The sequence below is a fragment of the Anolis carolinensis genome, unplaced genomic scaffold (assembly GCF_035594765.1).
Source record: "Anolis carolinensis isolate JA03-04 unplaced genomic scaffold, rAnoCar3.1.pri scaffold_15, whole genome shotgun sequence".
NCBI lineage: Eukaryota > Metazoa > Chordata > Lepidosauria > Squamata > Dactyloidae > Anolis > Anolis carolinensis.
The window spans coordinates 2156130-2184081 of NW_026943826.1; the positions used below are offsets into that span (position 1 = coordinate 2156130).

Here is a 27952-nt window from a genome sequence, read left to right on the forward strand (position 1 = left end):
GGGTTATATAGCTGTGTGGAAGGGCCTTGAGTCTACACTGCCATATAATCCAGTTAAAATCTGATAATCTGTGGAAGAGGCCTAAGTGAGGCCTAACTGTGCCTGTCCCCTGGGCTGAGTAGGTTGCTAGGAGACCAAGTGGGCGGAGCTTAGCCTTCAACTGGCAGCAATTGGATAAAAACTATTTTTCCTCTTCCTGTAATTAGGACTTTATTTTTCTTTTCTTTTTGTTGTATCAACCTAGAGCCGTGAATGATGGGTTGTGTTGTCAAATTTCGAGGTTGGGGAGCCTGTAGTTTTGTTGTTTTATCCACTGCCCTGATGCCATCACTCTTTTATATATATAGTAGCTGTGCCCGGCCACGCGTTGCTGTGGCAAAGTGGTGGTGGTATTGGTTAAAAATTGTTGTGTAATTTTTATTTGACGTTATTTGTATTTTTTAAATTAATTTTATTGTAAGTTATCTTTTTATTTATTATATTTTATTATTTTCTTGTATAATTTTTAGTTATTTTTTGTTATTATGGTATTTTATTGTATTAATTTTTTAGTGTTTTTTTTAATTTTTTTAGTGTTTTTTATTATTTTTTATTGGGTTGCTAGGAGACCAAGTTGGAGGAGCTTAGCCTTGTAACTGGCAGCAACTGGATAAAAGCAATTATTCCTCTCTCTCTAATTAGGACTTTATTTTTCTTTCTTTTTGTTGTATCAACCTAGAGCCGTGGATGATGGGTTGTGTCGTCAAATTTTGAGGTTGGGGGGCCTGTAGTTTTGTTGTTTTGTGGGTCGCCGTGATGCCATCACTCTTTTATATATATAGATATATATAGATAAGATAATAATAATAGCCATCATCATGATCATTGTCTCCTTTTGCAGGGGAACGTGGTGCTGTGGAAGCCCAGTGACGGGGCGCTCCTGTCCAGTGCGGCCGTGTACAGGGTGCTTCTGGAGGCGGGACTTCCTCCCAACGTGATCCAGTTCGTCCCGTCCGAAGGTCCCGTCTTTGGCGACACCGTCACGGCCTCGGAGCACCTCTGCGGCATCAACTTCACCGGAAGCGTCCCGTGAGCGCCTTACTTGCGTTGCGCCCTTTTTCCTCCTCCTTTCTTCTTCTTCTTCTTCTTCCTCCTTCTCGATTCATTCAGAGTGTGACCAAACCTCTCGAAACAATAAAAATGCTAATGCTGGATCTGCGCACTGCTTGATGGGCTCCCCGCCTGCCTTTGGAGCACCGGAGCGGAAAGACCCAACTCGGCGCATTTTTAATCGCAACTTCTTGGGAAACGGAGGCGAAGACGAGGAGGAAGAAGAGGCCGAAGCAGCGCTCGCTTAATGCGCAGCAGCCGCCCCTGCTGAGACGCTTTCTCGCTGACGCAGCCAAACGCACAGGCATTTCATAAAGTGCCTACTTTTTTGGGCCATTACGCTTAGGGCCAAGGCTCTCCTCCATAAGTTTGAAAAGAAGGCATACTTTGAAAAGTATTGTTTTGTTGTTGTTATTATTGTTATATTTTATTATTATATTTATATCAGAATTAATAAGAATATTTTAATAATATTTTATTGTTTCATTTCTATTTTATTATTATATTTATTATATTTATATCAGAATTAATAATGATAACAATGTTTTAATTATATTTTATTGTTTGATTTATATTTTATTATATTTATTATTAAATTAATAATAGTTTATTATTAGAATTTATATAATATTATCATTATTATATTTTATTATTAAATTTATATCAGAATTAATAAGAATATTTTAATTATATTTTATTGTTTCATTTCTATTTTACTATTATATTTATTATATTTATATCAGAATAATGATAACAATGTTTTAATTATATTTTATTGTTTCATTTATATTTTATTATATTTATTATTAAATTAATAATAGTTTATTATTAGAATTTATATACAGTAGAGTCTCAGTTATCCAAGCTAAACGGGCCGGCAGAAGCTTGGATAAGCGAATATCTTGGATAATAAGGAGAGATTAAGTAAAAGCCTATTAAACATCAAATTACGTTATGATTTTACAAATTAGGCACCAAAACATCATGTTATACAACTATTTTGACAGAAAAAGTAGTTCAATATGCAGTAATGCTAAGTAGTAATTACTGTATTTATGAATTTAGCACTAAAAAATCATGATATATTGAAAAAATTGACTACAAAAATGGCTTGGATTATCCAGAGGCTTGGATAAGCGAGGCTTGGATAAGTGAGACTATACTGTAATATTATCATTATTATATTTTATTATTAAATTTATATCAGAATTAATAATAATATTTTATTATATTTTATTGTTTCATTTATATTTTATTGTATTTAATATTAAATTAATAACATTTTATTACTATTAGAATTTAAATAATATATTATATTATTAATATTATTGCCTGGTTTTGGGAAGAAATAATAGTAATGATATTATTATTATTATTATATGTTATTATTATTATATTTATTATATTTATTTCGGAATTAATAAAGATAATACTGTTTTAGTTGTATTTTATTGTTTCATTTATATTTTATTATTATATTTATGATTAAATTAATAATATTTGTATTATTATTAGAATTTATATAATAATAATCTATTATTATTCATATTATTGCCTGGTTTTGGGAAATATAATGATTATGATGATGATAATATATTAATAATATATTAATAGTAGTAGTAGTAGTAGTAATAATAATATTAATAATAATATAGTATTAATAATAATAATATTGACTTGATTTTAGAAAATATTAGTGATTATGATGATGATATTATTATTATTATTATTATTATTATTATTATTATTATTATTATTATTGATTATTGCATGGTTCTGGGATAATAGTAATATTTTTCCTCTCTCTTTAGGACCTTCAAGCGCCTTTGGAAGCAGGTGTCTGAAAACCTCGACCGGTACCGGACTTTTCCCCGCCTGGCTGGAGGTGAGCCCTTTGCACTGTAGCAGGCCTATGGCCTGTTAGGGATTGTGGGAATTGAAGTCCAAAACCCCTGGAGGGTTGAATTTGGCCCAGGCCTGATCAGGAGGGGGTTGGACTCGATGGCCTTTGGGGGTCCTCTCAAATTCTCTGATTCTGTACCTCATATAGAACATAATATAGAATATGGGAAAATAACATATACGGTACTAATAATAACTAATATTAATAATAAATATATAACTAATAATATATATATAATAATATAATAATATAATATAGAACAATAATCATGATAATATGGAATATAGAATAATTATATATAAAAATAATATAATATAGAATATAGAACAATAATAATACAGTAGAGCAGGGGTCCCCAAACTAAGGCCCGGGGGCCGGATGCGGCCCATCGAAGCCATTTATCCGGCCCCCACAGCACAAGGGCAGAAGGGGGTTGGGCTAAATGACCCAAGGGGTCTCTTCTTCTCTTACAACCATTATTATTATTATTATTATTATTATTATTATTATTAATATTGAGGCTGGGTGGCCATCTGTCAGGGATGCTTTGCTTGTGCTTTTGGTGCACAGAGGCAGAAGGGGATTGGACTCAATGGCCCAAGGGGTCTCTTCCAACCTTATTATTATTATTATTATTATTATTATTATTATTATTATTATTGTTATATTATTATTATTGTTATATTATTATTATTAACATTGAGGCTGGGCGGCCATCTGTCAGGGGTGCTTTGCTTGTGCTTTCGGTGCACAAAGGCAGAAGGGGGTTGGACTCAATGACCCAAAGGGTCTCTTCCAACCCTCTTTTTTATTATTATTGTTGTTGTTATTATTAATACTATTATTAATTATTGCTCGGTGGCCAACTATAGTCTGGCCCTCCTACGGTCTGAAGGATCGTGAACTGGCCCCCTGTTTAAAAAGTTTGGGGACCCCTGCAGTAGAGTCTCACTTATCCAGCACTCGCTTATCCAACATTCTGGATTATCCAACACATTTTTGTAGTCAATGTCTTCAATACATTGTGATATTTTGGTGCTAAATTTGTAAATACAGTAATTACTACATAGCATTACTGTGTATTGAACTACTTTTTGTGTCAAATTTCTTGTATAACATGATGTTTTGGTGCTTAATTTGTAAAATGATAACCTAATTTGATGTGTTGAATAAGCGAATATGTTGGATAATAAGGAGGGATTAAGGAAAAGCCTTAAGCCTTTTCCTTAATCCCTCCTTATTATCCAACATATTCGCTTATTCAATGTTCTGCCGGCCTGTTTGTTGGATAAGTGAGACTCTACTGTACTTTATTTCCCATACCACTATACTTCGCCACAGCAACACGTGGCCGGGCACAGCTAGTATAATATATACATACATATACATACACACACACACACACACACACACACATATATATATATATATATTATATATAGAACAATAATCATGATAATATGGAATATAGAATAATAATATATAAAAATAATAATATAATATAGAATATAGAACAATAATAATACAGTAGAGTCTCACTTATCCAACACTCGCTTATCCAACGCATTTTTGTAGTCAATGTCTTCAATACATCGTGATATTTTGGTGCTAAATTTGTAAATACAGTAATTACTACATAGCATTACTGCGTATTAAACTACTTTTTCTGTCAAATTTCTTGTATAACATGATGTTTTGGTGCTTAATTTGTAAAATCATAACCTAATTTTATGTGTAATAGGCTTTTCCTTAATCCCTCCTTATTACCCAACATATTCGCTTATTCAACGTTCTGCCGGCCTGTTTATGTTGGATAAGTGAGAGACTACTGCAGTAATATACAATATATACCAACATTAATATATAATAATAATGTAAATATATAACAATAATAATATCACATGATAATAATCTAGAATAATATAGACTAATAAAAATAAAAATAATGTATAATAATAATAACAACAGCTGGTCCGTGGGGTCGGAAACGACTGAACGAATAAATAAACAGCAGGCTGTTAGTAATTATTATTATTATATATTTATTTTTATCCCACTTTTCTCCCATGGGTGGGATTCAAAGCGGCATACGAGGGTTAAAAACTGCCGAAATTACATGACACAGAAAAGCACATTACATAAACCATATACCGCAACATAAATACAACATACTCCATTAAAAATTCCCTGTGCCTCAGCCCACTGAGGATATCCATAAAAAACATTGTACAGTACTAAGATCCTAGAAGCTCAGCTTCTTTAGGCCGTGAAAACATTGCCAAGTCCAAGATAGCCTTCAGTGGTGTGCCTTATCAATAGCTGCTTCGTTGTTTATTTACAGTATTTATTTACAGTATTTATTGTCTATTATAGGTTATTGCAGGTATGGGCAAACTTGGGCCTTCCAGGTATTTTGGGCTTCAACTCCCACTATTCCCGCCCATAACACTTCCTCCCATAACATCGTTTCTCACACACCTGCTTTTCCTCTCCTTATCTCTAAACCTCTGAGAAAAGCGAGTCTGTCTCCGCAGTTCCAAGCATCTTGACCTAGACAAATTATTATATTATTTTAATTGCCCGCATTTCACTCCGCCTGCACCTCTGGCAGGTTCTCATGAGAACGGGTGTCGCTTTCTCCAGTCTTGTGGGAACTGCTAGAACAGGGGCCGGTCCACTACCTTTCAGACTGTGGAGGGGCCGAATTATCATTTGGAAAAAAAACCCGAACAAATTCCTATGCACACTGCACATGTCTTATTTGTAGTGCAAAACAACAACAACAACAACCACAATGAAAGAACAATACAATATTTTAAAATGAAAACAATTGTAAGCAGCATAAACCTATCAGGATTTCAATGGGAAGTGTGGGCCTGCTTCTGGCCAATGAGATAGTCCAGTGAATTAGGATTGTTGTTGTTGTGTGCCTTCAAGTCATTTCAGACTTTGGGCGAGCCTAAGTCTAAAATTATTTATTTATTCATTTACTACATTTATTTATTACATTTATATCTCACCCTTCTCACCCTGAAGCAGCTGTATGTACATACAATATATTATATTATTAGCATAGCACAATATTAGCATTATATATTACTACTAGCTGTGCCCCGCCACGCGTTGTTGTGGCGTTGTCTGGTGGTCTTGGTGGGAAATTGTTGAGGTAGTGGTGGTATTGAATGTGTGTTGTATGGTTGTCTTTATGTTTAGTATGCATTTGGTTGTTTGTATACTGTGAAAGTGGTGATGATAGAGGGGGTCTATGTTCGGAGCTTAGCCCTCTAACTGGCAGCAATTGGATAAAAACAATTATTGTTCTCCCTCTAATTAGGATTATATTTTTATTTTATTTTTGTTGTATCATCCTAGAGGCATGGATGATGGGTTGTGTTGTCAATTTTTGAGGTTGGGGGGCCTGTAGTTTTGTTGTTTTGTCCGGTGCTCTGATTCCATCACTCTTTTATATAGAGAGATATTGAACTATACCACTATACTGTAATATAGGTAATATATAACATATAATTAATATTACGATATGGTATTTGTATTAGTATTATATTGTATAACATTATTATCAATGTTATATGTAAATACAATATATTTTTAAAATGATATAAAAATATTATATTATAAAACTGAGGGCAGGGGCCAGGTAAATGACCTTGGAGGGCTGCATCCGGCCTTAGTTTGGGGACCCCTGTGCTAGAAGATTCCAAAACAACTCTCTACAACATTCCTACCTGTGTGTCCTTCTCCATCAGAGTGTGGCGGGAAGAACTTCCACTTTGTGCACGCGTCGGCGGACGTGGCGAGCGTGGTGAGCGGCACGCTGCGCTCGGCCTTTGAGTTTGGGGGGCAGAAGTGCTCGGCCTGCTCCCGCCTCTACGCCCCGGAGTCCCTCTGGCCGAGCATCAAGGCCGGCCTCCTGGAAGAACACCCCAAGATCAGAGTGGGAGACGTGAGTGTGCCTGCAAGAAGGCCTCTTTTGAAATTCATGAGTATTATTCTATATTGTTATCATTCTATATTCTACTAGCTGTGCCCGGCCACGCGTTGCTGTGGCGTTGTCTGGTGGTGTTGGTGAGAAATTGTTGAGGTAGTGGTGGTATTCCTTCTACCATTCAGGAGGACACAATCCAAGTACTCCTGACAGATGGCCATCCAGCCTCTACATAATAATGATGATGAAGATGATAATAATAATAATAATAATAATAATAATAATAATAATAATAATAATGAGATTGAGGCCAAGATTGAAAAATCAGCTGATGAACCAAAATGCAGACTGTGCAAGGAAACCGACGAAACCATTGATCATATCCTCAGCTGCTGTAAGAAAATCACACAGACAGACTACAAACAGAGGCACAACTATGTGGCCCAAATGATTCATTGGAACTTATGCCTCAAGTACCACCTCCCTGCAGCAAAGAACTGGTGGGATCACAAACCTGCAAAAGTATTGGAAAATGAGCACGCAAAGATACTGTGGGACCTTCGAATCCAGACTGACAAAGTTCTGGAACACAACACACCAGACATCACAGTTGTGGAAAAGAAAAAGGTTTGGATCATTGATGTCGCCATCCCAGGTGACAGTCGCATTGACGAAAAACAACAGGAAAAACTCAGCCGCTCTCAGGACCTCAAGATGGAACTTCAAAGACTCTGGCAGAAACCAGTGCAGGTGGTCCCGGTGGTGATGGGCACACTGGGTGCCGTGCCAAAAGATCTCAGCCGGCATTTGGAAACAATAGACATTGACAAAATTACGATCTGCCAGCTGCAAAAGGCCACCCTGCTGGGATCTGTGCGCATCATCCGAAAATACATCACACAGTCCTAGACACTTGTTCGACTTGTGATTTTGTGATATGAAATCCAGCATACCTATCTTGTTTACTGTGTCATAATAAAATAATAATAATAGAAGCATAGAATCCAAGAGTTTGCAGAGACCCCTAAGGGCCATCCAGCCCAACCCTTTCTACTATGCAGCAGGACACAATCCAAGCATTCCCAACACATGGACAATGTATAAAAACTGCACACTACTACACAGGGACATAGACCCTACAACAGACATTCAATACCACCACTACCTCAACAAGTTCTCACCAACACCACCAGACAACACCACAGCAACGCGTGGCCAGGCACAGCTAGTAAGATTATAAATGGGTAATATAGCTGTGTGGAAGGGCCTTGAGTCTACCCTGCCATATAATCTAGTTAAAATCAGATAACCTGTATCTTATAGGCAGTGTGGAAGAGGCCTGAGGCCTAACTGTGCCTGTCCCCTGGGCTGAGTAGGTCGCTAGGAGACCAAGTGGGTGGAGCTTAGCCCTCTTAACTGGCAGCAATTGGATAAAACAATTATTCCTTTCCCCCTAATTAGGACTTTATTTTTCTTTTCTTTTTGTTGTATCAACCTAGAGCTGTGAATGATGGGTTGTGTTGTCAAATTTCGAGGTTGGGGGGCCTGTAGTTTTGTTGTTTTGTCCGGTGCCCTGATTCCATCACTCTTTTATATATATAGATATTATTATATTATTATTCTATATTATTATTAGTATTATTATGATACATTATAACTAGCTGTGCCCGGCCACGCGTTGCTGTGGTTTATGGGAATCATTTGTTGGCCAGGTGGAATAGCAGTGAACAGCCTTGCAGCCTCAAAGCCTGGCCGTTTTCTGGCATAGCAGGAGTAGCACCCTCGATCAAAGAGGCTTCTTCCTTTGTAGGGGAATCATTGTTTGGGCAGCTTGAACTGCACTGAATAGTCTTGCAGCTTCAAAGCCTGGCCGCTTTCTACATATGGGCATGGTGTTTTCTTCTTTTTTTTTAAATAGTCACTCCTTGGAAAGTGATTAGTTTTGTGGCCAAATTTGGTGTGATTTGGCTCAGTAGTTTTGTTGTTAACTTGGTCCTAATTATGCACATTACATTTATATATACAGTATATAGATGATAATAATAATAGCCTACATAGGGCATCCTTTCTAGTCCTGGTTGAATGGGACAGAGTAGCTTTGTGGTTTCAGAGCCTGGGGATTTTTCACCTTGGGGAAATATTTTTGGCCAGGTTGAACAGCACTGAATAGCCTTGCTGCTTGCAAGCCTGGCCGCTTTCTCCCTTGCGGAATCCTTGGTTGGCCAGGCTGAATAGCAAATGAATAGTCTCAGTACGGCAGGTATAAATGCTGCGATTAGGCACCTTGATTAGCATTTAATGGCCTTGCAGCTTCAAAGCCTGCCTGCTTCCTGCCTGGGGGAATCCAAGGTTCTGCTGGCCCGTTTAGCTTGGATAAGTGAGACTCTACTGTATATACAGTAGAGTCTCACTTATCCAACATAAACAGGCCAGCAGAATGTTGGATAAGTGAAAATGTTGGATAATAAGGAGGGACTAAGGAAAAGCCTATTAAACATCAAATTACATTATGATTTTGCAAATTAAGCACCAAAACATGTTTTACAACTAATCGACAGGAAAAGCAGTTCAATACACAGTAACATTATGTAGAAGTTACTGTATTTACAAATTTAGCAACAAAACATAGCAATGTATTGGAAACATTGACTCCAAAAGCATTGGCTACTAAAAGGCTGACTGCATTAGATAATACAGAACGTTGGATAAGTGGAGGTTGGATAAGCGAGACTACACGCACACAGAGTAGAGTCTCACTTATCCAAGCTAAACGGGCCAGCAGAAGCTTGGATAAGCGAATATCTTGGATAATAAGGAGGGATTAAGGAAAAGCCTATTAGACATCAAATTAGGTTATGATTTTACAAATTAAGCACCAAAAACATCATGTTATACAACAAATTTGACAGAAAAAGTAGTTCAATATGCAGTAATGTTATGTTGTAATTACTGTATTTACGAATTTAGCACCAAAATATCACGAGACATTGAAAACATTGACTACAAAAGTGCCTTGGAGAATATACTGTATATACTCGAGTATAACTCTAGTTTTTCAGCCTTTTTTTAAAGACTGAAAAAGCCCCCCTCGGCTTATACTCGGGTGAGGGTCCCGGTTGGCTTATATTTGGGTCAGCTTATACTCGAGAATATATGGTACATTTATTATTTTTCTCCACTGTTATTGGTATTATTACAATTATTATTTTTCTCCACTGTTATTGGTATTATTACATTTACTCTATTATTATTATTATTATTATTATTATTATTATTATTATTATTATTATTAATACATGTATTATTTCACTCTGATATTATTATTATTATTGCATTTATTATTTTACTCTATTATTACTTGTACTATTTTCCTGTATTTATTATTATTACATGTATTATTTTACTCTATTATTATTAAAAGGATACATACGCACATTTACATTGAAGAAGATGAGAATAATGATTTGATCAGAGTTGGACAGTCTTATCTAAAATGTGAGCTTTATGTAAATATTCAAAAACATTTAACCTACTGATGCCTCAATGAATGTCATTTTATTGACCTAATTTTACTACAAAATAACTGGGAAAACACTGACTCCAGTATAAGCCGAGGGTGGTAAATTTCAGAAATAAAAATAGATACGGTATATATATATACACACCTCCAAGGTTGTGTGGCCATAGGCATGACTCCGGGGCTTCCATTTCTAAGCCGAAGAGCCGGCGTTGTCCGTAGACACCTCCAAGGTTGTGTGGCCATAGGCATGACTCCGGGGCTTCCATTTCTAAGCCGAAGAGCCGGCGTTGACCGTAGACACCTCCAAGGTTGTGTGGCCATAGGCATGACTCCGGGGCTTCCATTTCTAAGCCGAAGAGCCGGCGTTGTCCGTAGACACCTCCAAGGTTGTGTGGCCATAGGCATGACTCCGGGGCTTCTATTTCTAAGCTGAAGAGCCGGCATTGTCCGTAGACACCTCCAAGGTTGTGTGGCCATAGGCATGACTCCGGGGCTTCCATTTCTAAGCCGAAGAGCCGGCGTTGACCGTAGACACCTCCAAGGTTGTGTGGCCATAGGCATGACTCCGGGGCTTCCATTTCTAGGCCGAAGAGCCGGCGTTGACCGTAGACACCTCCAAGGTTGTGTGGCCATAGGCATGACTCCGGGGCTTCCATTTCTAAGCCGAAGAGCCGGCGTTGACCGTAGACACCTCCAAGGTTGTGTGGCCATAGGCATGACTCCGGGGCTTCCATTTCTAAGCTGAAGAGCCGGCATTGTCCGTAGACACCTCCAAGGTTGTGTGGCCATAGGCATGACTCCGGGGCTTCCATTTCTAAGCTGAAGAGCCGGCATTGTCCGTAGACACCTCCAAGGTTGTGTGGCCATAGGCATGACTCCGGGGCTTCCATTTCTAAGCCGAAGAGCCGGCGTCGACCGTAGACACCTCCAAGGTTGTGTGGCCATAGGCATGACTCCGGGGCTTCCATTTCTAGGCCGAAGAGCCGGCGTTGTCCGTAGACACCTCCAAGGTTGTGTGGCCATAGGCATGACTCCGGGGCTTCCATTTCTAAGCCGAAGAGCCGGCGTTGACCGTAGACACCTCCAAGGTTGTGTGGCCATAGGCATGACTCCGGGGCTTCCATTTCTAGGCCGAAGAGCCGGCGTTGACCGTAGATACCTCCAAGGTTGTGTGGCCATAGGCATGACTCCGGGGCTTCCATTTCTAAGCCGAAGAGCCGGCGTTGACCGTAGACACCTCCAAGGTTGTGTGGCCATAGGCATGACTCCGGGGCTTCCATTTCTAAGCTGAAGAGCCGGCATTGTCCGTAGACACCTCCAAGGTTGTGTGGCCATAGGCATGACTCCGGGGCTTCCATTTCTAAGCCGAAGAGCCGGCGTTGACCGTAGACACCTCCAAGGTTGTGTGGCCATAGGCATGACTCCGGGGCTTCCATTTCTAGGCCGAAGAGCCGGCGTTGTCCGTAGACACCTCCAAGGTTGTGTGGCCATAGGCATGACTCCGGGGCTTCCATTTCTAAGCCAAAGAGCCGGCGTTGTCCGTAGACACCTCCAAGGTTGTGTGGCCATAGGCATGACTCTGTTACTTTCCCACTGGAGTGGTCCCTTGGTTTCCCCCACAATTAAATTCATATTCAAAGCTTGAAAGATACCTCGATGGCTCTGGAGCTTCCAGACGTGGTTGTTTCTGAGGAGAATTGTTCCCAGTCTCTGGTGACAAGGCCTCTGAAACACCCTCAACACAAAGGTGATAACCAGCTATTGGTTGATAGAAGGTACTGGTTTGAAGGTAACTGGTTAGGCAAACTGGTTGTAAAATAGTTGTAGTAGTAACTGGTCAAAAGCATAGACTTAAAATGGTTTCTCTCTGAGAGCAATGGAAGGCTCTTTTTACCTCAGGGAAAAGGGGGCGTGGCCAACTAACTGCCACAAAATGGCTGCCTCTTCCTCAGGGAAAAGGACAAACAAAATGGCCGACGCAAAACATGAGGTAAAAGCAACACAAGAGGGACGCTCAGGTGTCCGTGGTGGTCGGGAAAGCCTTTGCACACAGGTGTGCCAGCTGTGACCAGACCTCGATTTGGCCAAGGTGTTCCATGGCTTCGTTACTGTATATACTCGAGTATAAGCCTAGTTTTTCAGCCCTTTTTTTAGCCCTGAAAAAGCCCTCTTCGGCTTATACTCGGGTGAAGGTCCTGGTTGGCTTATGTTTGGGTCAGCTTATACTCGAGAATATATGGTACATTTATTATTTTTCTCTATTATTACTGGTATTATTGCTTCTTGGCAGACTGGATGGCCCATGAGGTCTCTTCCAACTCTACTATTCTATGATTCTATGTTATTTTTCTCTCTCATTGTTGCTACTATTACATTTATTTTACTCTATTTTTATTATTATTAACAATACATTTATTATTTCACTCTGATCTTATCATTATTATTATTGCATTTATTATTTCACTCTGATCTTATCATTATTATTATTGCATTTATTATTTCACTCTGATCTTATCATTATTATTATTGCATTTATTATTTTACTCTATTTATTATTACAGGAGTGTCTCGCTTATCCAACGTTCTAGATTATCCAACGCATTTCTGTAGTCAATGTTTTCAATATATCGTGATATTTTGGTGCTAAATTCGAAAATACAGTAATTACTACTTAGCATTACTGCGTTTTCTCACTTATCCAACACTCGCTTATCCAACATTCTGGATTATCCAACGCATTTTTGTAGCCAATGTTTTCAATACATTGTGATATGGTGCTAAATTTTGGTGCTAAATTCGTAAATACAGTAATTACTACATAGCATTACTGTGTATTGAACTACTTTTTCTGTCAAATGTGTTGTATAACATGATGTTTTGGTGCTTAATTTGTAAAATCGTAACCTCATTTGATGTTTAATAGGCTTTCCCTTAATCCCTCCTTATTATCCAAGATACTCGCTTATCCAAGCTTCTGCCGGCCTGTTTAGCTTGGATAAGTGAGACTTTACTGTAGTAGTAGTAATAATAATAATAATAATAATAAGGTAAAGGTTTCCCCTGACGTTAAGTCATAGAATCCTAGAAGAGGAGAGGAACGCCCCAAACTCTTCTAATCTTTCTTCTTTCTTTCTTTCTTTCTTTCTTTCTTTCTTTCTTTCTTTCTTTCTTTCTTTCTTTCTTTCTTCCTTCCTTCCTTCCTTCCTTCCTTCCTTCCTTCCTTCCTTCCTTCCTTCCTTCCTTTCTTTCTTTCTTTCTTTCTTTCTTTCTTTCTTTCCAGCCAACGGAAGACTTTGGGACCTTCTTCTCGGCTGTCATCGATCACAAGGTAAGGAGCTGCATTCATTTCCCATCAGATTTCATTTTCCTTTCTTCTCCTTTTCCCTCTTTTCTTCCTCCCTCTCCCTTTCCTTCTTCTTATCCTTCCTCCTCTTCCTCCTCTGTCTATCCCCTTTTCCTCTTTTCTTCCTCCTTCTCCCTCTCCTTCTCCTCCTCCTTCTTCCTCTTCCGTCTCTCCTCCTTTTCCTTGTTTCTTCCTCCTCCTCCTCCTTCTCTTCCTTCCAGCTCTTCCGTCTCTCCTCCTTTTCCCTCTTTTCTTCCTCCTTCTCCCTCTCCTTCTTATACTTCTGCCTCTTCCTCTTCCATCTCTCCCTCTTTTCCTTGTTTCTTCCTCCTCCTCCTTCTGCTCCTTCTCCTTCTCCTCCTTCCAGCTCTTCCTTCTCTCCTCCTTTTCCCTCTTTTCTTCCTCCTTCTCCTCCTCTTCCTTCCTCCTCTTCCATCTCTTCCCTTTTCCTTCTTTCTTCTCCTCCTTCCGCCTCTTCCTTTTCCCTCTCTCCTTCTTTTCCTTCTTTTCTTCCTCCTTCTCCCTCTCCTTCTTCTCCTCCTTCCTCCTCTTCCTCTTCTGTCTCTCCCCCTTTCCCCTCTTTTTTCTCCTTCCGCCTCTTCCGCCACTCCTCCCTTCCCCTCTTTTCTTCCTCCTTCTCCCTCTCCTTCTTATACTTCTGCCTCTTCCTCTTCCATCTCTCCCCCTTTTCCTTGTTTCTTCCTCCTCCTTCTTCTGCTCCTTCTCCTTCTCCTCCTTCCAGCTCTTCCTTCTCTCCTCCTTTTCCCTCTTTTCTTCCTCCTTCTCCTCCTCTTCCTTCCTCCTCTTCCATCTCTTCCCTTTTCCTTCTTTCTTCTCCTCCTTCCGCCTCTTCCTTTTCCCTCTCTCCTTCTTTTCCTTCTTTTCTTCCTCCTTCTCCCTCTCCTTCTTCTCCTCCTTCCTCCTCTTCCTCTCCTGTCTCTCCCCCTTTCCCCTCTTTTTTCTCCTTCCGCCTCTTCCGCCACTCCTCCTTTCCCCTCTTTTCTTCCTCCTTCTCCTCCTTCCTCCTCTTCCTCCTTTTCCTCTTCCATCTCTCCCCCTTTTTGTTCTTTCTTCCTCCTTCTCCTCCTTCCTCTTCCTTTTCCATCTCTCACCTTTTCCTTCTTTCTCCCTCCTCCTTCTTCTCCTCCTTCTTCCTCTTCCCTCTCTCCTCCTTTTCCCTCTTTCTCCTTCTCCCTCTCGTTCTTCTCCTCCTTCCTCCTCTTCCTCTTCCATCTCTCCCCCTTTTCCCTCTTTCTTTCTCCTCCTTCCTCCTCTTCCTCTTCCCTCTCTCCTCCTTTTCCCTCTTTTCTTCTTCCTCCTCCCTCCTTTTCCTTCCTCCTCTTCTTCTTCCCTCTCCTTCTCCTTCTTCCTCCTCTTCCTTCTCTCCCCCTTTTCCTTCTTTCTTCCCCTCCTTTTCCTTCCTCCTCTTCTTCTTCCCTCTCCTTCTTCTCCTTCCTCTTCTTCCTTCTCTCCCCCTTTTCCTTCTTCCTTCCCCTCCTTTTCCTTCTTCCTCTTCCTTCTTCTCCTCCTTCCTCTTCTTCCTTCTCTCCCCCTTTTCCTTCTTTCTTCCTCTTCCTTCTTCTCCTCCTTCCTCTTCTTCCTTCTCTCCCCCTTTTCCTTCTTCCTCGTCCATCTCTCCCCCTTTTCCTTCTTCCTTCCCCTCCTTTTCCTTCTTCCTCTTCCTTCTCTCCCTCTTTTCTTCTTCCTCCTCCTCCTTCTCCCGTGGAGCGCAAAGGCTCCCTGCTGCGTGGTGGGGGGCTCATCCGCGAAGGCTCCCTCTGCGAACGCATTTCTTCGCGGCTTAAGCCTCGGCGCCTGTCAATAACGATAACCCGGCGCTTCTTCCTCCGTCGCTTTGAAGTCTCGCTTAATCCCGGTCTCGCTTTGGGACGAATGTTAAGGATATTTGGGGCTCTTCCAGGACCGAGCAAGAAGTCGTCTAGATAGTGCATTCCCGTTCCGGATAGCGCGAGCACGAAGTCGTCCACGTATTGCAGGCAGGCACGGGCAAACTTCGGCCCTCCGGGTGTTTTGGACTGCAACTCCCACAATTCCTAACAGCCGGTAGGCTGTTAGGAATTGTGGGAGTTGCAGTCCAAAACACCCGGAGGGCCCAAGTTTTGTACCAAATCCAATCTCCTCGTTCTCTGTCCGTCTCGCAGGCTTTCGAGCGCATCCGGAAGTGGGTGCAGCACGCCAAGGGGTCGCCCCACATCTCCATCCTGGCGGGCGGTGAATGCGACGACCAAGTGGGCTTCTTCGTCCAGCCCTGCATCCTGGAGACCAAGGACCCCTTGGACCCCATCATGCAGGAGGTGAGCCGTCCAGTGGTCATTTTGCGGGCCCTAAAGGTCATCGAGACTGACCTCCACTCCTGGGAAAGATGGCCGTTTGAGGTCTAGCTAAAGAAAGGAGAGTATAGTAAAACCTCCTCTCACACCCAACTTACACAGGAGGCCTACAACCTACGGCTTCACACATGAGGCCTCACTGACACTGAATTTACACAGTAGCTTTACACACAGCAGCCTTCACACTGGAGATTCCCACATGAGGCCTTCAAACAGAGGCTTCTCCCACCAAAGCTTCTCACGCTGAGACCTAGCTCACGCTGAGGCCTACTTCACACTGAGGCCTAACTCACGCTGAGGCCTACTTCACACTGAGGCCTAGCTCACGTTGAGGCCTACTTCACGTTGAGGCCTAGCTCACGCTGAGGCCTACTTTACGCTGAGGCCTAGTTCACGCTGAGGCCTGGTTCACGCTGAGGCCTACTTCACGCTGAGGCCTAGCTCACGCTGAGGCCTACTTCACGCTGAGGCCTAGTTCACGCTGAGGCCTAGTTCACGCTGAGGCCTACTTCACACTGAGGCCTAGCTCACGCTGAGGCCTAGCTCACGCCGAGGCCTACCTCACGCCGAGGCCTACCTCACGCCGAAGCCTAGCTCACGCTGAGGCCTACTTCATGCTGAGGCCTACTTCACGCTGAGGCCTAGCTCACGCTGAGGCCTACTTCATGCTGAGGCCTACTTCACGCTGAGGCCTAGCTCACGCTGAGGCCTAGCTCACACTGAGGCCTAGCTCACACTGAGGCCTACTTCATGCTGAAGCCTACTTCACGCTGAGGCCTAGTTCACACTGAGGCCTAGCTCACACTGAGGCCTACTTTACGCTGAGGCCTACTTCACGCTGAGGCCTAGCTCACTTTGAGGCCTAGCTTACACTGAGGCCTACTTCATGCTGAAGCCTACTTCACACTGAGGCCTAGCTCACACTGAGGCCTACTAAGCTACAGGCACACTTGTTTATATGGAACTGCAGCTTTTGCTGAGTCATTGCATCCATTTAACCTTTTTGGTGCTTAGCTCACATTTTTGTAATTAAAAATGCCTAGTTAATTCTTAATATTTCTGACAATATTGACCTGACAATAGAGATGGAAGGGGCACCCCCAAGGTCATCTAGACTGTCTTCCATTATAAATGGACTAAAGCTCTCCAAGAAAAGATATCAATTTGAGATCTAGGAAAAGAAAGGAGAGTATACTATATATACTCGAGTATAAGCCTAGTTTTTCTTTTCTTAAGACTGAAAAAGTCCCCCTCGGCTTAGACTCGGGTGGGGGTCCTGGTTGGCTTATATTTGGGTCAGCTTATACTCGAGAATATATGGTACATTTATTATTTTTCTCTATTATTATTGGTATGATTATATTTATTATTTTTCTCTGTTATTGTTGCTACTATTACATTTATTTTACTCTATTTTTATTATTATTAATACATTTATTATTTCACTCTGATCTTATTATTGCATTTATTATTTTACTCTATTTATTATGATTTGTATTATTTTCCTGTGTTTATTATTATTATTACATGTATTATTTTACTGTATTACTACATGTATTATTTCCCTGTATTTATTATTATTACATGTATTATTTTACTCTATTTATTACTACATGTATTATTTTCCTGTATTTATTATTATTATATTTATTATTTTACTCTATTTATTACTACATGTATTATTTTCCTGTATTATTTTTCTCTATGATTATTGGTATTATTACATTTATTATTTTTCTCTATGATTATTGGTATTATTACATTTATTATTTTTCTCTTTTATTATTGGTATTATTCCATTTATTATTTTTCTCTATTGTTGGTATTTTACTCTATTGCTACATGTATTATTTTCCTGTAATTATTATTATTATTATATTTATTATTTTACTCTATTTATTACTACATGTATTATTTTCCTGTATTATTTTACTCTATTATTATTGGTATGATTACATTTATTATTTTTCTCTATTATTATTGGTATTATTCCATTTATTATTTTTCTCTTTTATTATTGGTATTATTACATTTATTATTTTTCTCATTTATTATTGGTATCATTACATTTATTATTTTTCTCTATGATTATTGGTATTATTACATTTATTATTTTTCTCTATGATTATTGGTATTATTACATTTATTATTTTTCTCTATTATTATTGGTATTATTATGTTTATTATTTTCCTGTATTTATTTTACTACATTTATTATTTTTCTCTATTTTTGTTGCTACTATTACATTTATTTTACTCTATTTTTATTATTATTATTAATACATTTATTATTTCACTCTGATCTTATTATATTTATTATTTTACTCTATTTACTCTATCAGTCTTTAAAAAAGGGCTGAAAAACTCTTTTACACATATGATACAGTATGTCATATAATTGTCATATAAATTATCATATAATATTTTCTAATATTTATTATTACATTATATTATTATAATTATATTATTTTCGAAAGACCTGTATTTGGGACTCTGTTTGAAGCCTAGAGTTGCCTTAAGATCTGATTGGCGTGTCTTTCTTCTCCAACGCAGGAAATCTTTGGCCCGGTGCTGTCAATCTACGTCTATCCGGACAAGCAATACAAGGAGGTTCTGCGGCTGGTGGACCGCACTTCCCCGTACGGCCTCACGGGGGCGGTGTTTGCCCAAGATAAGTGAGTGTCCTTTTCCGTCCATTGGTTTCCCTGGGAGGAATTCGGGAAACAATAGAGACAATATGTGATCTATTTCTCTCTTCTCCTCCCTTATCAGTGTGTTTTCTTTTGCAAAGCCTCCCTCGCTCTTAATCAAGGGAATGTTTTGAAAAGAGAAAGACACCCTTGCAAGTCAGGAAGAAGAAAAATATATATTCATTAATCTTAGGAAAGCATTTTCCCCTGAAATATTCATTAAACTCTCCTACAGATATATGGATAAATGGAGGCGGGGTATAAAAATAAAATTATTATTATTATTATTATTATTGACACAACGACGTTGTATGACACAGCAAACAAGATAGATATGCTGGATTTCGTTTCACAAAATCCCAAGTCGAACACTTCCCAAGTGTCTAGGACTGTGTGATGTATTTTCGGATGATGCGTGCAGATCCCAGTAAGGTGGCCTTTTGCAGTTGGCAGATCGTAATTTTGTCAATGTCTATTGTTTCCAAATGCCGGCTGAGATCTTTTGGCACGGCACCCAGTGTGCCCATCACCACTGGGACCACCTGCACTGGTTTCTGCCAGAGTCTTTGAAGTTCAATCTTGAGGTCCTGATAGCGGCTGAGTTTTTCCTGTTGTTTTTCTTCAATGCGACTGTCACCTGGGATGGCAACATCAATGATCCAAACTTTGTTCTTTTCCACAACTGTGATGTCTGGTGTGTTGTGTTCCAGAACTTTGTCAGTCTGGATTCGGAAGTCCCACAGTATCTTTGTGTGTTCATTTTCCACAACCTTTGCAGGTTTGTGATCCCACCAGTTCTTAACTGCAGGGAGGTGATACTTGAGGCATAAGTTCCAATGAATCATTTGGGCCACATAGTTGTGCCTCTGTTTGTAGTCTGTCTGTGCAATATTATTATTATTATTATTATTATTATTATTATTATTATTATTATTATTATATAGGCATTAACCCCTTGCAAGCTTTTGCCATCTCTATGTACCTTTATATGTGTCTCTATCTATATTTTATTATAATTTGATGATATTATATTATAACATAATATAGTATTATAATGATCTAATATTAATATATAATAATATACTTGTCTGATATAATATAATATAATATAATAATTTAATTATAATTATCTTATAACTATATGATATAATATATTATAATTATATTTATAAATACAGTAGAATCTCACTTATTCAAGCTAAACAGGCCGGCAGAAGCTTGGATAAGCGAATATCTTGGATAATAAGGAGAGATTAAGAAAAAGCTTATTAAACATCAAACCAGGTTATGATTTTACCAATTAAGCACCAAAACATCATGTTATACAACAAATTTGACAGAAAAAGTAGTTCAATATGCAGTAGTATTATGTTGTAATTACGAATTTACGAATTTAGCACCAAAATATCACGATATATTGAAAACATTGACTACAAAAATGGCTTGGATAATCCAGAAGCTTGGATAAGTGAGACTCTACTGTAATATACTTGTCTGATATAATATAATATAATATAATATAATATAATATAATATAATATAATATAATATAATAATTTATTTATAAGTATAATTATCTTATAACTACATAATATATTATAATTATATTTATAATCATATAATTGTCACATTATTATATTATAACTAGCTGTGCCCGGCCACGCGTTGCTGTGTCTGAGTCTGGTGGTGTTGGTCAGTCTACATTAGGTTGTATTGATGCTGTGACCTCCACCTTCTTTATACTCACATTAGTAGTAGTATTTGAAGTCTGTTACCTTCTTCAATTTTTGTGTTGATTGATAATTGCTTGAGATACTTGTTGTCTTTTGTTTGTTGTTAATCGTGATGTCTGATTCTGCTGAGTGTGGTTTACATCTTATTGTGGTACAATAGTCTTTTTTTTTTTTTTTTGCCTGTGCAGGTGTTTATTATTGTTGTTGTTATAGTGGTCATGAAGGCTGGATAAGTTAGATGGTACTGTATTGTTTTTTGGAGGCCCAGTGTAGCACTGACTGGCCTCTCAGCCTCAGTGCCTGGCTGCTTCTTGCCTGTGGTGGTGTAGATTCTAATTGTTGTTGTTGTCATTGTTATTATTGTAATTGTTTTTTTGGAGGCCAAGTGTGAATGTAGGGATTGGGGAGGTGGATGAGCACACTGAATGGCCTTGTAGACTCAGTGCATGGCTGATTCTTGCCTGTGTAGGTGTTTATTATTAGTGGGTGAGTGGATGGATAGATGAGTGGATGAATAGATAGAGTGGGTGCTCTCCTTGTTTCCTTTATTCCTATGCTCTTCCCTTTCTCTGCTCCGATCCTGAGCTCGCTGATAAGAACATACTGGTCAGAAAGGAGGGTAAATATAACCGGATCAATGGTCTTTCTCTCCCTTTTGCTCTTGGCCTTCCGGGCAGAGAGGGAGGGCTCTTGTCTTTGGCGTTCCTTCGCTTCCCTTCCCTCCCTCCTTCCTTCGTTCTATCTGTCCCAGCCTTTCCTGCCTGTGGATCCATGGAACTGGGTCAATAGGTTGGATGGCGGGGAAAGGGAAAAGGAAGAGGCCTCTAATTGAAATGCATGGACTCCATGCCATGGGGTGCTGGAATTTGTAGTTTGCATCCAGTCCAACCCCTTTCTTTCTTTTTGTCATGGAGGAAGAACCCACCCAAACTTCTCAGACAGATGGCCATCCGGTTTAGTTGTGTTGTTATAGTCACAATGTGTTGTTGTGAGTTTTTTGGGTCCAGATTGTGGTTTTGTGGTGTGGTTGTGTTCTTACAACTGGGAGGCAAGGCTTTTGCGTTGTGTTGTCAAATTTTGTATTTCTGGGGTGTTTAGTTGTGTTGTTATAGTCACGATGCATTGTTGTGAGTTTTGTGGGTCCAGATTGTGGTTTTGTGGTTTGGTTGTGTTGTTACAACTGGGAGGCAAGGCTTTTGCGTTGTGTTGTCAAGTTTTGTATTTGTGAGGCGTTTAGTTGTGTGCCAAGTTTCGTATTTCTGGGGCGTTTAGTTGTGGTGTTATAGTCATGATGCATTGTTGTGAGTTTTGTGGGTCCAGATTGTGTTTTGTGGTGTGATTGTGTTGTTACAACTGGGAGACAAAGCTTTTGTGTTGTTTTGCCAAGTGTCGTATTTCTGGGGCGTTTAGTTGTGTTGTTATAGTCATGATGCGTTGTTGTGAATTTTGTGGGTCTGGATTGTGGTTTTGTGGTGTGATTGTGTTGTTACAACTGGGAGGCAAGGCTTTTGCGTTGTTTTGTCAAATTTTGCATTTCTGGGGTGTTTAGTTGTGTTGTTATAGTCACGATGCGTTGTGAGTTTTGTGGGTCCGGATTGTGGTTTTGTGGTGTGGTTGTGTTGTTACAACCGGGAGGAAAGGCTTTTGCATTGTGTTGTCAAGTTTTGTATTACTGGGGCATTTAGTTGTGTGCCAAGTTTCGTATTTCTGGGGTGTTTAGTTGTGTTGTTATAGTCACGATGCTTTGTTGTGAGTTTTGTGCATCCGGATTGTGGTTTTGTGCAGTGGTTGTGTTGTTACAACCAGGAGGCAAGGCTTTTGCGTTGTGTTGTCAAGTTTTGTATTTCTGGGGCATTTAGTTGTGTGCCAAGTTTCGTATTACTGGGACGTTTAGTTGTGTTGTTATAGTCACGATGCATTGTTGTGAGTTTTATGGGTCCGGAGTGTGGTTTTGTGGTGTGGTTGTGTTGTTACAACCGGGAGGGAAGGCTTTTGCATTGTGTCGCCAAGTTTCGTATTTCTGGGGTGTTTAGTTGTGTTGTTATAGTCACGATGCGTTGTTGTGTTTTGTGGGTCCAGTGTGGTTTTGTGGTGTGATTGTGTTGTTACAACCGGGAGGCAAGGCTTTTGCGTTGTGTTGCCAAGTTTTGTATTTCTAGGGCGTTTAGTTGTGTTGTTATAGTCGTGATGTGTTGTTGTGATTGTTGTGCGTCCGGATTGTGGTTTTGTGGTGTGGTTGTGTTGTTGTAACCGGGAGGCAAGGCTTTTGCATTGTGTTGCCAAGTTTCGTATTTCTGGGATGTTTAGTTTTGTTGTTATAGTCACTGCGCCCGCAACTTTATCCTTTTATATATATAGATGCAATTTACTTATATATTAATTACATTATTATATAATATTTTATTATATTTATTATTTTGTTAAATTTTGTATTATTATATTGTATAACTATATAATATAATACAACATTTTTAATTATATTTATAATTATATTATTTCATATAAATGTGTCATATTAGTATTTATCATATTTATTATTATATAATATTATAATTGCCTTATATTATTATAATATAATAATATAAAATTATGTTATAATAGTATAATATATTTATTATTATAATTGTCTTATATTATTATAATATAATAATATAAAATTATGTTATAATAGTATAATGGTATAATATAATGTAAAGAAAGGAGAGTATATTGATCTCCAAAGCAGCACATAAACCATTAGAGATGGAACAACAGTAATATAGTCTGATAATCTATTAGAAAGGGGACCCCAAGGGGTTATCTAGACTGACCTCTCTTCTAAATATCCATTCCAACTAAATAATAAATAAATAATAAATAAAAAGGCCTGACCAGCACAATTTACAAGAACAACAGCTTAAATACATTGAACAATAGACAAACAATAAAAAAATAAAACACTGTAAAAAAATAAAACTAAATAAAAAAATAATAAAAAATAAAAATAAATAAAAAATAAAACAAAAATAATAAAATAAAATAAATAAAAATAAATAATTAAAATAAAAATAATAAAGCATAAAACTAAATAAAAAAATAAAAAATAAAATAAATAATAATAAAAATAATAAAAACAAAATAAATTAAATAATAATAATAAAAAAACTAAACAAAAATAAAAATAAATAAATAAATAATAAAAATAATAAAATAAGAAATAATAAAATATAAAATAAAAATTAAGAAATTAAAAAGGACTGTTTGAGATCTATGTAAAGAAAGGAGAGTATATTGACCTTCAAAGAAGTACATAATCCAATAGAGATGGAAGGGGGACCCCCAAAGGTCATCCAGTCTGACCTTCATTCTAAATGGGCAGCATCTTTTTCCTTTTGTTGTTTGTGTAGAGACGTTGTCGCCGAAGCCGCGACGATCCTGAGGAACGCGGCCGGGAATTTCTACATCAACGACAAGTCGACGGGATCCGTCGTGGCCCAGCAGCCCTTTGGTGGATCTCGCGCTTCAGGTATTGACTGATTTTTGATCGGGGTCAGGCTAGATGGCCCCTTGGGGTCCCTTTTCGTACTTCTGCCTGGGGAATCAGTATCGTTCTTCTATGGAGATTTTCAAGCAGAGAGGGATCGAATGATGCCTGAATGATAGAATGGGGTCAGACTAGATGACCCTTTGGGGGGGCCCTTTTCATATTATTATTATTATTATTATTATTATTATTATACTTTTGTTATATATTTGTATGATTTATTATTTATTATTATATTATAATATATATTTTATTTATTATTATATTATTATTGTCTTACATTATTGTAATTATATTATCATAGTATATTTATTATATTATATTATTATAATATATATTTTATTTATTATTATATTAGTATATTATAATAATATACTTATAATGTCTTACATTATAATTATGTTATTATGTCATAATTATTATATTATAGTATTATATTATATTATCAGATTATTGTCTTACATTATTAAAATTATATTATTATACTATATTTATTATTATTATGTTATTATAGTATATGTATTATATTATTATAATATATATTTTATTATTATATTATATTATTATTGTCTTACATTATTATAATTATATTATTATCGTATATTTATTATTATATTATTTTCTTACGTTATTATAATTATATTATTATAGTATATTTATTATATTATATTATTATAATATATATTTTATTTATTATTATATTATATTATTATTATTGTCTTACATTATTATAATTATGTTATGGTATATTATTACATTTTATTATTGTCTTACATTATTATAATTATATTATTATCGTATATTTATTATATTATATTATTAAAATATATATTTTATTTATTATTATATTATATTATTATTATTGTCTTACATTATTATAATTATATTATTATCGTATATTTATTATATTATATTATTATAATATATATTTTATTTATTATTATATTATATTATTATTATTGTCTATTATAATTATATTATTATCGTATATTTATTATATTATATTATTATAATATATATTTTATTTATTATTATGTTATATTATTTTATTATTGTCTTACATTATTATATTATATTATTATTTTATTATTGTCTTACATTATTATAATTATATTATTATATTATTATTATATATATTTAATTATCATTATATTATATTATTATTTTATTATTGTCTTACATTATTATAATTATATTATTATATTATTATTATATATATTTAATTATTATTATATTATATTATTATTTTATTATTGTCTTACATTATTATAATTATATTATTATAGTATATTTATTATTATATTACATTATATTATTATTGTCTTATCTAATAATATTAAGTCCCCTTTCGCTGGAGTTTTTCCAACAGAGGCTGAATTGTACACCTATCGCGAAGGATCCAATAGTGTCAGAATGGGGCCAGACTAGATGACCTTTGGGGTTCCTTTTCTCGTCCACAGGGACCAACGACAAGCCGGGCAGCCGGAACTACATCCTGCGCTGGACGTCTCCGCAGGCCGTTAAGGAGACCCACGGTCCTTTGGGGGACTGGAGATATCCCTACATGACGCAATGACGGATTGATGCAGATCCCGGATCAATCACGGAGATCAATAGACTGCCAATCCCACTATTTTGAATCTCCCCAAAAGGAGGGGAGGCTCCGGGTTAGGAACTTTGTTTTGCCTTATCTCAGAGAGAAAGCAGCTCAAGAAGCTCCGACCCTTAACATGCTGCCTATAATAAATCTCAGCACTGATTGATTGATTGACAGATAGTTATCGATGATGAGTGAGAGAGAGAAAGAGATATTAGGGAGAGAAAGATAGATATATTAGATAGCAAGATAGATGGATAGATAGTAGATAAGAGAAAGAGAGAGAGACATCATAGATCGATCAAGATATATATTTGATAGATAGATTATATTAATTAATTAATAATTAATGTACATTAATGTTAGATCCATGGACAATACACGAACAATTATTAATTAATTAATAATATTAATGTACATTTATATATATATTATAATATATTATTAATATACATTAATATTAATATATTATATGTACATTATATTTTATATGTACATTATATATGTACATTATATATTTTAAATATATATATATAATATGTACATTATATATACAATAATATATTATATGTACATTATATTATATATATATTATATGTACATTATATATACAATAATATATGTACATTATATATTATATATATATTATATGTACTTTATATATTATATATATATAATATGTACATTATATATACAATAATATATTATATGTACATTATATATTATATATATATTATATGTACATTATATATATATATTATATGTACATTATATATACAATAATATATTATATGTACATTATATATTATATATATATTATATGTACATTATTAATGTACATTAATATTAGATAGATCAATGGACAATATACTAACAATTATTAATTAATTAATATTAATGTATGTATATATTATAATATATTATTAATATACACTAACAATTATTAATAAATAAATAATATTAATGTACATTTATATATATTATATTATTAATATACATTATTAATAATTAATAATAATGTATATTAATATTAGATAGATCAATGGACAACACCCTAACAATTATTAATTAATATTAATGTACATTAATATATATATATTATATTATTAATATACATTATTAATAAATAAATAATGTATATTAATATTAGATAGATCAATGGACAACACCCTAACAATTATTAATTAATATTAATGTACATTAATATATATATAATATATTATTAATATACATTATTAATTAATGTACATTAATATTAGGTAGATCAATGGACAACACACTAACAATTATTAATTAATTTATAACATTAATGTACATTATATTAATTATATACATTATTAATTATTAATTAATTAATAATTAATGTACATTAATATTAGATAGATCAATGGACAAGAGAAAGATATATACAGTAGAGTCTCACTTATCCAACATAAATGGGCCCCCAGAAGCGAAAATGTTGGGTAATCAGGAGGGATTAAGCAAATGCCTATTAAAGGTCAAAATCAACAGAAAAGGCAGTTCAATAGACAGTAACATTATGTAGCAATCACTGTATTTACGAATTTAGCACCAAAACATTGCGATGTATTGAAAAGATTGACTACAAAAACATTAAATACTAAAAGGCTGACTGCATTGGATAATCCAGAATGTTGGATAAGTGAGACTATATATCTTTCCTGTCTATCTAATATAAATCTCATCATAGATCTATCTAATATTGATCTATCAAATATCAATATTTCCATCTATCTAATATTGATCTATCAAATATCAATCTTTCCATCTGTCTAATATTGATCAAATATCAATCTTTCCATTTATCTAATATTAATCTATCAAATATTGATCTCTTTCTCTCATCTGTCTGTAGATAGATAGATAAATAAATCCAGCCGATTTAACTCTGAAATTGCGAATCCATGTGAAGCGAGAAATAATTATTTTTGTTCGTTGCGATGCAGAAATGTTTGGAAAGCGAGCGAATGGGATATTTTAAACATTGCTTGGATGACTCCGTTGTTCTCGATGGTCTCCGTTTGATTCTATTAAAAGAGGTATTTTTTTGCCCGTTTCAAAGTGAGGAGAATTCATCCGGGAATGGGATAGAATCAGGATTGAAAGAGCAATTCTCTATTATTGTTGGTATGATTACATTTATTATTTTTCTCTATTATTATTGGTATGATTACATTTATTATTTTTCTCTATTATTATTGGTATGATTACATTTATTATTTTTCTCTATTATTATTGG

At 36.3% G+C, this 27952-nt stretch overlaps 1 protein-coding gene across 1 annotated transcript in view; it reads left to right on the forward strand.

The window, feature by feature from the left end:
- aldh4a1 (aldehyde dehydrogenase 4 family member A1) overlaps positions 1-27774 on the forward strand; it is a 54430-nt gene extending 26656 nt beyond the window's left edge. Inside the window, exons 8-15 of the mRNA XM_062965878.1 lie at positions 881-1068; positions 2901-2974; positions 6757-6953; positions 13736-13783; positions 15961-16113; positions 18703-18824; positions 23959-24077; positions 25556-27774. Of these exons, the coding sequence (XP_062821948.1) occupies positions 881-1068; positions 2901-2974; positions 6757-6953; positions 13736-13783; positions 15961-16113; positions 18703-18824; positions 23959-24077; positions 25556-25671 (1017 nt within the window). The 3' untranslated portion in view covers positions 25672-27774. The remainder of the gene's footprint in view (positions 1-880; positions 1069-2900; positions 2975-6756; positions 6954-13735; positions 13784-15960; positions 16114-18702; positions 18825-23958; positions 24078-25555) is intronic.
- The last annotated feature ends 178 nt before the right edge of the window (positions 27775-27952 follow it).